This window comes from Pteropus medius, unplaced genomic scaffold (genome assembly GCF_902729225.1).
Source record: "Pteropus medius unplaced genomic scaffold, Ma_sr-lr_union100, whole genome shotgun sequence".
In the NCBI taxonomy this organism is placed as follows: domain Eukaryota; kingdom Metazoa; phylum Chordata; class Mammalia; order Chiroptera; family Pteropodidae; genus Pteropus; species Pteropus medius.
Window position 1 is genome coordinate 12,501,400 of NW_024340701.1, and position 13,504 is coordinate 12,514,903.

The window sequence follows — 13,504 nt, forward strand, 5'->3', positions numbered from 1 at the left end:
TAATGAGTTAAAACAGAAGTTGGCATCAGGACTAAGGAATAGAATATCAGAGTTGAGCGACAAGGACAGAGGAGTAGTGGCAGAGATCTGATTTGGGTTGATAGGTCCAGTCTAGCACCAGTCCACAATGATTCTACCTTATTTTATTTATTCATTATTGAGCCTTACCACATTCCAGGCATTGTTCTTGATATTAAATAAGAAAGTTACTTTTTCTGCCCTCAAGGAATGTAGTAGTTAACTATTGTTGTATCACAATACACCTCAAAATGTAGTGGCTTAAAACAATAACCATTTAACTCACAAATCAAAGGTTAAAAATTTAGGCTGGATTCAGTTGGGCAGTTCTTGTCTCAGCTGGGATCATTCATGCATCTGAATTCAGCTATTGGATATACTTGGGTCCAGCTCATCTCTATTGTTCTTATGCACAGCTCTGGTGGTTGGCCAGCTGTCATCTAGGGCAATGTGAAAGGAATAACTAGGGTATGTGTTTATCATCATCCAACAGGGCAACATGGGCTTGTTTAAATGTTGGTAGCAGAATTCCAAAAGAACAGAAGCATGCAGGGTCTCAGAAAAGTAATTTTGTCATATGCTATTGGCCAAAACTGGTCAGCAGGCTAGCCCAAAATAAAGGAGAATGTAAATAGACTCTATTTTTTGAGAAGTTGTAAAGTTACACCGAAAGGGATGTAAATACAGAGAGGGGCATTACTGTGACAATTTTGGTAAATGAATGTTGTTCTCAGCTAATCTTCAGTTCCATAATAGCTAAACAGGGTGATGAAACTAGCCTTTCTATGATAAACAACCAGAAAAATAGGCAATGTAAAAAATAAGTTTTTAGATATTGAAAAACTGACAGTTCAAAACTGTGAACCCCAAGAGTAAAGAACAAACGTGATGAACTCTGAAATTTCTCTGGCTTTCTGCCTGGAGCATTTACTTGACCCCATTAAAAGAAGGGGAAACAATCACAACACAGTAGTCTCCTCTTGCTAAGATGAGAAAACATGAATTTGCATTGGGGGTGACTGATATGGCTGGAAAAACCAGAAAGGGGGAAGTTATGCCAAGAAAGAGTTGCACAGATATTCAGAGAGACCAGCCAAATACTAAATTTTGCATGTATAGAGTGAGACTTCATGAGGCTGGGCAAAGATCATCTACCAGGGATTAAAACAAAACACAACAAAACAAAAACAAACAAAAAAAACTAGAGAGAGCTCCCAGCTTAATGACTGCCATGACTTTTACATAGTTGGAATTATTAGAATTCCAAACAGAGTGGAGAGACCATGTTGAACACCTCAGGTGACCAGGAGAGGCCCCAGAAAGGTCATTCTTCAGGAGCCCTAGAATGAAGCCTACTCTAACCCCACTCTAACAAAGCTTTAAAACAAGCCTCAAAAGAATCAAGATGTTCTACAGGTAAATTAACTGCCTGTTAAAACAAAACTTGACCCTCTTTAAAAGCGAACAACATAATTCAAACACTCTACAATGAAAATTTTATATAGTCAATCCGTAATTACTAGAGATATAAAGTGGGAATATGTGACCTATAACCAGGAGAAAAGTTAATAAAAACAGATATAAAAATGACAGAAATGAAATTATCAGACAAAAACCTTTAAGTGGGTGTTATAAACATATTCAAGTATTTAAAGGAACACATAAAAATTCTAAAAATAAAAATCAAGTGATATTTCTAGAGCAGAAAAATAAAATACATGAAAAATAATAAATGACATACTGGCAGATTAGCCACTTCAGAAATAAGAAAAAGAGGAGAGTGACTTTAATATAAGGCAATAGACACTACCCAAACCGAAGGACAGAGAGGACAAAGGATGAATAAAATTAACAGAAACTCAGCATCCAGTAGGTCAATATTGAGGGGTCTAATGTGTGTGTGATTAAAATCCCAGAAATATTGGGAGCAGGAGGAATTCATAAAAATATATTTGAGAAAATAATGACCAAAATATCTAAATTTTAAAAATATATTAAACTCACAGATCCAAGAAGCTCAGTGAACTCTAATCAGGATAAACATAAAGAAAACTATATCAAGACATATAACCAAATTGTTGAAGAGTAATGATAAAGACAAATCTTTAAAACAACCAGAGGACTAAAGACTCATAATAATTAGGAGAGCAAAGATATAAATTATTGTGGATTTTTCATCAGAAAACAATGTAAACCAGAAAACAATAGAACAAATCTTCAAAGTGCTAAAGCAAAAAAACCTGTTAACCTAGAATTCTATAGCTGGTGAAATTATTCTTCAAAAGTGAAGGCAAAATAAAGACATTCTGTGACATTAAAAAAATAAATAAACATGGAGAAATCCAGGGCACGATGTAGCGATCTGTTCTCAAGAGGTGAGGTCAAAGAGCGGAGTCAACCTGGGGACTTAAAAAACACACATCCCTCCCCCTGAAGGTTATTACACAATGACGAAAGTGATGAAAGATGTTATGGGCTATATATATTTGAGAATTTTTTGCTTTGGTACCCATTACTGAGTGGGAACCACTATTGTAAATTTATTTGCACATTTATAATGCTCCATTCCCCACTACCACCAGTACTAGACTGTGAGCTCTGAGAAGGAACAGCCCTCCCTGTAACCTCCCCTTGTTTATCACTGTATATCTGGCTCATAGTATGTGCTCAATAAATAATTGTTGATTTGAAAATACTGTGTGAGGTTTCAAAATACAGCTCCATCTACTCTTTCCAAGTAGAAAAAACAATTTCTAAGGTTCAGCTTTTCCACATTTAGGAAGATACCACAATAGTATGTGGATATTGGGGGAATATTGGGGCAATGCAATTTTACAAAGTAAGAAAATGTGAACGTATTAGCCATATTGTAGGATCTCTCCATTCATCCAAAACTAATCAGAATAAAATAAAGGAGCATTTTCCATTACAAATATATTTAGAATTTTACTTTCAGAGACTAAATGGCAGAAATACCAGTGTGTACATGCGATGGAGTAAAAGTTAAAACAAAGCAAATTATCCTTCATAAAGTATGTCACAGGTCGGTAAAGGTTTGGCCCAATCTCTGCTACATTTATAGTCCTGTCCTGTCCATGCTGTTCGCAGTGCTGATGTTGAGAAAAAGCAAAATTCTGAGGTGTCCTACAGGTCATTCCTCTAAACTTTCATTCAACACAGGAAGAGATATTTAACATTTATGTGAGTCCAGATATTATGTTTGTAACAGGATATGGAAATGGGGTTCTTCCCTTCTCCTTTTCAGCTGGAGTCCCAAAGGCTGCAAGTCAAACAGTACATGCCAAGTGCTGGTGAAGCCCACAATTCTAAAGTCAGGCACTTGAAACCCCATGTGAGTCTTGTCACAGGGCAGCTGAAAACTTTGTGACTCTTGTAGCCCATTGCCTATATAGAAGGTATATAATAGTTGAGGACTATGGGAAAAGAGAGAGAGGAGACTTTTGTGGTAAGGAATGAGAAAGACTCTCTCCTAGAAAAAACTTTAGTCAGGCTCCTCGAAGTCCTCTAGGCCAAGACCTTGGTATCTGTCCTTACCAGGCTTGCAACTTGTAGCAACAATCATGTTGAGTAAGTTTAGAGAGAACCCTCCCCACTCCATCCCCAATATTTAATCACCTTGACCAGCCTTCAGAAAGAATCCTGCCAAGTCGGTTTAGCCAGAATCTCCCCTTACTCCTAATATTTCCTGGAAGTAAATACTTCCATCCCCTAACGCCCCACCCTGTGCTCTGTCTGCAAATCCCAACTTGTCCTTGCTGTATTCAGAATTGAGCCCAGCCCTATATCGAAATCTTTTTTCTCATATTGCAATAATCCTGAATAAAATCTGTTCCTGCCACTTTACAAATGTTTAGCCCTGGTTTTCTTTGACAAGAGAGTCCTCCTTATTTCTTACCCATCCCTCACAAAGAAGAGGGGAGGTATAGTTTTCCCTCACCAGGTGAGAGGCTTCAAGCCAAAAGGAATTTATCTGTGCTTTGTAGAGTCCATGGGGTACCGAGAACCAATGCCACATGGAAGATGGAAAATTCCTACAGGCAAGAGGTTGGTGAGGTTGACTGTGGTAGCAGCTAAGGAGAGAGGGTTCTTTGGGGAGGAAACTGCACTGATACTCATAATATGACAAATGTGTGGGACTTAGTACAGACCCTGTGGCACAGCCAGCCTGGAATCATCTTGGATCTCCACAAAAGGACTGCCTGAAGGGGTAATATGGCATAAGGGGAGCTGAATTGGCAGATGCCCGACTGGGAGAGGGACATTAGCTAAAAGCCCTGTCCCTATCAAGGACACTGCACAAGGAAGGTGCGGGTAGAATGGGGGTGGGAGAAGTGAGAAGGGTAGAGGATGGTCTTGGAGGAGGGAGCACAGGGTGCTGAGTGGAGAGTTGGCCGCACCTCCACCTATCTCACCTGGAAACCTTACAGTTCTAAAACTGGTGTGCACAGGGGAGCTATATTAGCTCATTCATAGAGTTACATAAATTGTATCCTTCCCAGATGACAATTCTGAGGCAGAAGCAAAATAACGCTTGCACAATGCTACCAAGTGTGAGAGTCTTTATGGCGAACCTCTGCGGCTGCCCCACTAGGGTTCAGTTCCAACTCTTATCAACCATATGGTGTGACTTTGACCTGAGCTGTCTCAACAGGCCAGAAGTATATTCATGTCTGAGGAAGGAAGCAGGAAAGAGGCAGATTACAGTTATAACTTTTATTTTGTGCTTTATGGTTTCCAAATTACTTAAAATCCATTATTTCCTGTGATTCTTACAGCAATTATTCCTTTAGAGAAGGAATCATTATCTTCTTTTCATCTCCTGGATGAAAAGGTCAATCATAAGATGCATGATTTGCTCAAGGCTACATTGGAGGAAGTAACAAAGCTGGATTTGGATCCAGTTTCCTCTAAGTCCAATTCCTACAGTCTTTCCTCAGAGCTCCTTTCATTCTGTTCCCTCACTTCTGAGCAGGCGCCTGTGTCTTCGGAGGACATGCTAATTCTTCTTGCTTTCCTGTCCCCTCTCCTTCCCCAACACCTTTATGTCCGAGGAATAGCACAGATGCGGTAGCTGGTTGGAGAGACGGTAAGCCCCAATCTGAATTTCAGGCTCAGCTTCTCATTGTTTGGGGGCTTAAAAGTAAATTTTTGCAAAAGGGAAATGAAAAAAATAAACAGCTCAGTCCTGGCCAACTGTTCTCCAAGGCATGCCCTCTTTCCTGAAAGACAAAAATATAAGATGAGGTTGGTGCTGACGCCCAGCAGGGACTAAAATCTTCTATCACATCTCCTAAAACCTGAACAAAGGAAGGGTCTACTAGGCCCTGGGGCTTTTTGCACAGAATAACATTTAATCTGACAACCACCTGGCTTAAGTAAGCAAAGCACAGAAAACATAAATCTGGACTCACAAACTCCAATATGCCTTCGTGGGTCAGGCAAGTGAGGCTCAGGGGTGAAGGTGCAGATTGTAGGGCAATAGAAGTAAGAGGCCTGGGCTGACCTAGAAAGTGGATGTCTAGCCTAAAGCTTCTCAAAAATCATTTAACAAACAACTGACGAAAGTGGAAAACAAAACTCTATGCTAACTTTTTTCAGTCTTTAAAAGTAAATGGTCCAAAAGTATAAGTTAGTAAATGTCAGAGCAGTTTCTAAAGTACAAAGCATCCTTCTCCTATGTCATGTTTTCCTCCTTAATGACTGAGGACCTCACTGACATGGATGGCTCTCTACATTGGAACTGCTTCAGCCTCCCACCTTGAATAGTCCACATACGTGGCAGTCCTTCCCCAAGAAAGGCCTTTGCTTCGAATGTGGGGGCTCCAGGCTGGATCCTTGACTCCATGGCTCATGCTTGGCCCTGTCCTGGCCACATCCCACTCCTTGTTGTATGAGTCCAGAAACAGAGGCAGGAGGGCAGAGATCCAATTCAACTCTTCCCACTTTATAGCCATGTGATTCAGGGCAAATTAAGTAACCTCTCTAAGGCATTAGTGGAAATGTGTATATTTAAGATGGGAACTTTATTTTATATATTATATGAGCTACATACCGAATCCAAATAATTTAATAATGTACACATCAAAATGAAGTATTTTAACACATCTTCTGGATAATAATAAACATTCTAGCTATAAAACAGCTTATCCTTAACTTCATCAGGTTAATTATTAAAAAAAAACACAGAATACAATTTAAAAGACTACCTTTAAATAAAGTTTTTTGGGAGGTAGCATTACTAAAATAACTTTCTATTTATTATAATTCTTTACTGTGATACTTTCCATATCGTGCTTTTAATTCTGAAATTTCAAATGTGCAGAAAAGTTGTAAGAATAATACAAAAACTTATCTTTTCTGAGTTATTTGAGTGTAAATTGCCTACGTCACCCATGAAATCTTCAGTATGCATACCCTCAAAGAAGGACATTCTTTGACATAACCACACTATAATCACCCCGTCAGGAAATTACCACCATCTTCTCTGCAGATCTCAATCAAGTTTTGCCAGTTGTCCCAATAATGTCCTTTTAAGGACCCAGTTTAGTATCACAGATTGCATTTGGCTGTCATGCAAGTGACTCTTCAACTTGTATCGCTTTGGCATTTTTGAAGATGACAGGCTAATTATTTGGTAAATGTTTCTCATGTTCTTCCTTGAGCTAGTTTCCATTGCTATTTCTTGGCCAAATTATTTATTACTCTAGTAGCTGCCAAATTGTGAGTTTTAAAATGTCGTCATTCCTTCCACATTTATTAGCATTCTACTAAAGGAAATTCTTTCTCTCTTCCTCATTTTACTTATTCACTCATTTTATCAGTATGAATTCATAGATTCTTATTCTTATTCAAAGGATTAAAATCTGTTATTTGTTTTGATGCTAAAGATATTCCAGATTTGGCTAGTAAATGCCCATTCAAGCTGGTATTTCTTTACTTTGGGGCACAAAAATATGTTTCAAGCTCAACTTATGCTTTCCCTTCCTCAGCCCTGGCATCAACCATTTTCCCAAAAGTCCTAGTCCCTTTAGTGGATAATGATATCCAGGAACTAAAAACTGGGCATTAGACATGCTCATTGGTACCAAGGTGGTGTTGCTCCCAGGGCATTTCTCCCAGGGTAAAGCTGGGGAATCTATGTATGTATACAATGTGAGTATATATTTAAATGTATATATATATCCATATTTATTTCTATATCTACCTACTTACCTGCCTACCTAATAAAAATCTGAATTCATAGGGATAACCTCCCTTTCCAATCCAATAACACAGAGTTCATTCTGTTACCTCCCTTTCCCTATTTGTAACTTCCTCTCATTATCCTCAGTATGTTTACTTATTGGCTCAGTATCTCATTTATATAACTTGTTTCCCATCACTGCCTCAAGCAACCCATGCAGATCCTGCCTCATCTTGCTCATGCACTGATGCCCACTCTAAGCTTCTGCCATCCCCTCCCCTTTGCTAATTCCTTTCCCACCCTACGTGGGCTATACACATTCCACATTAGTCACTACCACCAACTCTCCTGCATGTGCAATAACTTATTTTCTCCCTAAATAACACATATTCAATGCAAAAAGAAAAAAATGTAAAAAATAAAAGTATAAAAAGACCAGAGATGCAAAAATGCCGTAGTTAACCCCTCTAAGCCTCAGTCTGGTTACCTTTAAAGTGTTGACAGTGATTTAAACATTGTAAGGTTACACTAGAACACATGCTCCATGAGAACAGTATTTTTTTTTTTCCTCTTGCTGCATTCATTGTCATGTCCTCAGGGCTGAATGCTTGGCACATAATAGATACTCAGGATTAATGTTTATAGAACTAAGGGATCGGGAAATTACTCAAAATAATTTATGAAACATAACTTAGTCAATACTAAGCAATATACTAAGAATTTTTGTTATTCATTTTACAATGTTATGAGTTAAAACACCCCTTTGGAACTGGCTAGCTTGGAAACACGAGAGTTTTTTCACAGTGCCCTCTTATACCTTTCAAGTTGTCTACCATGTAAACATATTAACTTGATTTTAAAATCATAATTAAAATTATAAAAGGCAAAAGGACCTCTTTGGGGACTGCTTATAGAGTAGAATCCCATCCACTCAAGCCATAGCATTGAGTCACTCCTGATGATAATAATGACAAGCAAGCAGCTCCATTCCTTCCCCCATCTCATCTCCTTATTCTAAACTGGCTTTTAGTTCTGTGAAAAAAAAGCTTGGGACATTTAAAAACTATAAACATGGCAAGTGTCCAGTCTTCTTTGTGAGCAAGAGGCATGAGATCTGAGTTTCTGTCCCCAGGGAATCTCGAGGAGAAAGCACAGTCACAGATTCACACTGGGCAGGGCTCTCTGGAGACATTCTAATGAAAACAAAAGATGACAGGGAGAAGAGCAGGGAAGGGCCTAGAGAGGAACTCTGGATTCACACACTCATCAGGGAAGGGCCTAGAGAGGAACTCTTGGATTCACACACTCATCAGGAAGGCCTGAGAGAAACTCTGGATTCACACACTCATCAGGGAAGGGCCTGAGAAGAACTCTGGCACACACTCATCAGGGAAGGCCTGAAGAACTCTGGATTCACACACTCATCAGGGAAGGGCCTAGAGAAGAACTCTGGATTCACACACGCAACTCACCTACTGAGAAAGGCAGAAAGGCTTCCCTTTTTTTAAACTGTCCATTCTCCAGAAAATGCTCTGGATTGAATGTGTCGGGGGTAGCCCACTCTGTGGGGTCCTTGTGTAGTGCAGTCAGATTGGTCAGGATCGCGGTTCCCTAGAAAAGGCAGCAAAAACTCAGGCAATGGTTGACCTGCACGACACACTTATGCAGAAGGGTGGCAGTCCCCTGCTCCCAAGCCACGGCTTGACCATATCCTCACCCTTTCCAATCCACTGTCTTTTGAGCCCAAACCACACATCCCCCAAGGCCCTGCTCTTTGCCATGGGATAACTTACAATGATGGACTGGAATTGCCTGCTGGGAATTTTATTACGGAAGTGTGGCTACTCTTGACTGCGGCATGGATCTTCTTTATAGGGACAAGTCAGTGTAGGACTTGGGAGGAGACACGTATGCATCAGTGAGAGAATAACAGCCTGCCAGTCAGTACTATACCAAAATCAACCTGGCTGTTCAGTGAAGTGATAACTACAGCAGCTTTACCAAAGTATAAGACTTCTTATTGACCCATTTCTCCCATTTTTTTTTCTCCTCCACTGTCTACTACACTGCACAAGAGGTTTAATAATAGAATCAGGTTGATCAATAAAAAAAGCCACTGTCTATACACTTATACAGGAAGAAACCCAAGAGTTCTCCTTAAAGCTTCTCTTTCACTCATTGTGCCTTTACTTAATCCTTCAGTGAGGCTGGTTTTTACTTTAAATTTCTTTTGATTCTGTCACCTCCATTCTATGTCCACAGTTGCCATCTTAGTCCAGGTTACCACCCTGCTTGTCAATACTCCTATAATAGTTAGCTAACTATGCCTCATATCCTCTCTGTCACCTTTCAATCTGTTCCACACTCTGAAAGCAGAGTGAGCCTTGAACATGATTTAATCATGTCACACTCATCTACCCACGCACCCACACCTTGAACTTGATACCCTTCAATAGCTTCCCATCACTCTTAGGTGACCGATCGACCCATTGTCTGACCCCTGTCTGGGCCACACTCTCTCTGCCTGCACTCCCATTACATTGGCTCTCTCTCGGTTTTTCAAACATGCTATGTGACCACTCATTTCCATGCCTTTTTAAATGTTGTTTACAGTGTCTGGAATATGTTTCCTCCTTATTTTGTCACTGAGCTAACTCTTAACCATTCTGTTATCCGCAGCTCCAACCTCGCTTACCTTGAAAGCCTTCTGTGACCATTCCTGCTCTTACTCCCCATTCTGGCCAGCCTTCCTCTTTATAGAAACCAATGAATTTTTTCCCTTGGGGAGTTATCATGGTTTCTTTCTCGACTTGAGCATTTTAGGTGCTTAACGAACATTTGTTGAATTAATAAAAAATAATAACTGCTATTTAAAGCACTTTCTATATTTAGTACTAGATTAAATGTTCTACACGTCCGACCTTATTTTATCTCCATCTGTAAGGGAGGTTTAAATGCATTTCGCAAATAAAAAAAATCGAAGCTCTGAGAGGTTAAATAATGTGCCCAGAGTCACATAATGGGAGGAGGTAGAGTCATGATTTGAACTAGGTTTATTTGACATGAAAGCCATGGCTCCTAGCTTCTACAACATAGTCAATTAGATCTCTTAGTTCCCAGCATAAGTATTAAAGTCGAAGTTAAAAATCAGAGGTAGAATGAGTGAGCTGCACTGATTCTCTGGAGCTAAATGAATTGTTAGAAAAATGCTGACAGCACCTCTGGTTCTGCCTCTTGAGATCGTCTCCAAGTATGACACATGCAGAGAAACAGACAAACTGGAATGGATCCACAGGGGCTGGCCACGTGGGTAATGAGAAAGTGCGGGAAATGTAAACATGCAGTGTACAGAGAGGACACTAGGGGACACAGGAGAGCTGTGTGCTTAGATCATGAGACCCTTGGGCCTCTAGAGATAGGAATTTCCTTTGTTGAGGACATGGACTTGAAATGGACCAACTGAGAACAATTGCAAGAAGACTCTTTTAAAGTCAAAGTAAAGTAACTCCTGTGTAGAGAACATGGTGTAGTTCAAAAAAAGATGAGCCTGGTAATCTGGAACTCAGTTCTTGTCACTCTGTAGTTGAGAGATCTTATGCAAGGTGAATCGCTCTGAGCCTTTATTTCTCAATTTATAAAATAGAAATGACACTCTGAGGACTAATTAAGACATTTTGAAAGAACCTATGTAGTCTATGGCACATAATATTGCTTAATAAGCGTTGGTTCCTTTCTCTCCTTGGATTGGTTTCTTACGAGATAGTTCCATCCCAGGGCTGTAAGTAAAAGCTAGAAAAATACCTGTGGGGATAGTATGTGAGAAACACCAGCACTGATGTGATGTTGGCCCAGGTGGTCTCAATTGTCCCTTCATATTTTAATATTTTATAACCCCAAGATCGTGAAACAGATTTATTTTCAAATTCTGGCAGGTCCCTAGCCCTGTAAGATGCTCTATCAAGGCAAAGAAAAAAATTCCATGGCAAAGTCTAACTAAGAACTGCTGTCTGCTGTATCTTCACAAAGATTCACAATACACATTAATAGCAAAAACACCGAGAAATCCCACAGCAAAGAAAAGCCAATCTTTGCCTAAACATATTTAACCTAAGATTCCCCTTCCCCTCCATAACTATTAATATCTAGCTGAACTACTGTTCTAAAGGCCACACAAGGAGGAAAAAAACTAGTATTACACATGGCTCTCTCCCCATTTAAGTGATTCACTAGGACAAGGATATCATGTTACTTTTCAAGTTCAGATTTGTACTGTTAAAAAGATGAGCTTGAAGATCTGAGGCTGAGAATCCCCACTTACCTTGCGTAGGTGGTATCCACCCAGAGTGGTATCAGCTGTCACTTCCCTGGGTACATTCAGGGGGATGATATCTCCCATTCTCTGCACCTCATGGATGACGGCATTGGTGTAGGGCATGGACTCTCGAGCAGCTGTGCTTGGCTGCTGTGACTGGCCAATCACTCTGTCGATCTCAGCTTGTACTTTTTCTGGAAAAGAAGAGAAAGTTCTGTTATTCTATTATTCTACAACTTTCCTCGAGCCTGGTTAAGCTAAGGAATGGAATAACAGAATGGAAATGGCTAAAATTACAGTCGGCTCTACACACTCATTATCCTTGGAACGGGCCCTTAAAGAAAGGGTGTGTGCTTCCTTCCCCTTCTTCCCTTTCTGTCAGTGGAAAAACAGCCTTAGTGAGAAGCCATCTTTGAGAGTGCCAACAAGGGCATCATTTTAGACATAACAGAGCAATGCATTGTTCAGATTTGCATGACAAAAACGTTCTGCAGATTGACTGCATAATAATGTGAGTACACTTAAACACTATTAAACTGTACACTTAAAAAAAGTTATTTCTCAGGTCAAAAATTTAAACTGGACTCTGCAGAGCCCATTTAAATTTTTGACCTGAGTGAGAAATAAACTTCTATCTTCTTATTTTTGCTGTCTGTTTAAAAAAATTTTAATAGTGATAAGATACACATAACATAAATTTAGCAGGTTAACTTTTTTAAAGTATACAGTTTAATAGTTAAGTATATTCACATTATTATGTAACCAATCTGCAGAACTTTTTTATCATGTAAAACTGAAATTCTACATTCATTAAACAATAACTTTTCATTTCCCCATATTCCCCAGCCTCTGGCAATGACCCTTCTACTTGATGTTTCTATGAATTTGACTACCCGATACTTCATATAAGTGGAATCATACTGTATTAGTCCTTTTGTGTCTGGCTTATTTCACTTAGCATAATGTCTTCAAGGTTCATTCATATTGTAGCATGTGTTAGAATTTCTTTCCTTTTTAAGGCTGAATGATATTCTATTATAGTGCACATTTTCTTTATCTATTTGACCATCAATGGATACTTTGGTTACTTCCACCTCTTGGCTACTGTGAATAAAGCTGCTATGAACATGGGTGTAAACTTTTATCATCTTAAGCCATTATTTTTTAGGAGCCTTTATTATAGAAATCAAGTCTATATTACAACTAGGAAGCTTTTAAACTTTTTAAAATTGTAATTCACAGTCATAAAGGCATTTTACATTAAGATTCAGGATACATAAACATAAATAAATATATATATATATATACATATGTAAAACATATATATACACACATATAAACCATATAAATATGAGTAAAGTTTAATGAACAAACTTATCCTTAGTACATGAGAAGCATTCTGATCTATTCTATTTTTATTTTAGGAAAAAAGTTGGTCTTGATCCACTAAATTGATTTTATGTCCTGTTAATAAATGATTACCCATAGTTTAAAAAACCATATCATGACAGATTCTGGGACCTGGAGAAAGAAAAAAAATTATAACAGCCACTGTCACTGAATGGGGAAGATATACAGTCTCTGGGGAAGATGTATAAATAATGTGTAATAGGCACCTAATATAGGTGCATTAGGTCTTCTCTAGAGGGAGAAAGTGCTTAATTTCCTAGAGGAGTGGGGAGACACCTTGTTAGAGCTAGTGGTTTACCATTTAGAGCCATTAAGGAAATACATTCTTGTAGAGGGAAGAGCAGAAGCATAAATAATGACAGTGCGAAACAAACAACATGTAATTTAATGGGGCTATCACATAGGGTGGGTGGAGTTGAGGCTGCACAAGCAGAAAGAGGCATGTCAGAGCGTGCGATATACCAGACTAAGGATTTTGAACAGGGCAACAGAAGACAGTGCTTAAAAGGACGGAAGGCTAGGACCAGATTTCTTTCTTTCTTTTTCTTTCTTTCTTTCTT

General features: G+C 39.1%; 1 protein-coding gene across 1 annotated transcript in view; it reads right to left on the minus strand.

Moving 5' to 3' along the window:
- Positions 1 to 4,745: 4,745 nt before the first annotated feature.
- Positions 4,746 to 13,504, minus strand: part of CYP2J2 (cytochrome P450 family 2 subfamily J member 2) — a 22,628-nt gene continuing 13,869 nt past the window's right edge. Inside the window, exons 7-9 of the mRNA XM_039887763.1 lie at positions 11,541 to 11,728; positions 8,695 to 8,833; positions 4,746 to 5,258 (exon numbers count right to left, since the gene is read on the minus strand). Of these exons, the coding sequence (XP_039743697.1) occupies positions 5,080 to 5,258; positions 8,695 to 8,833; positions 11,541 to 11,728 (506 nt within the window). The 3' untranslated portion in view covers positions 4,746 to 5,079. The remainder of the gene's footprint in view (positions 5,259 to 8,694; positions 8,834 to 11,540; positions 11,729 to 13,504) is intronic.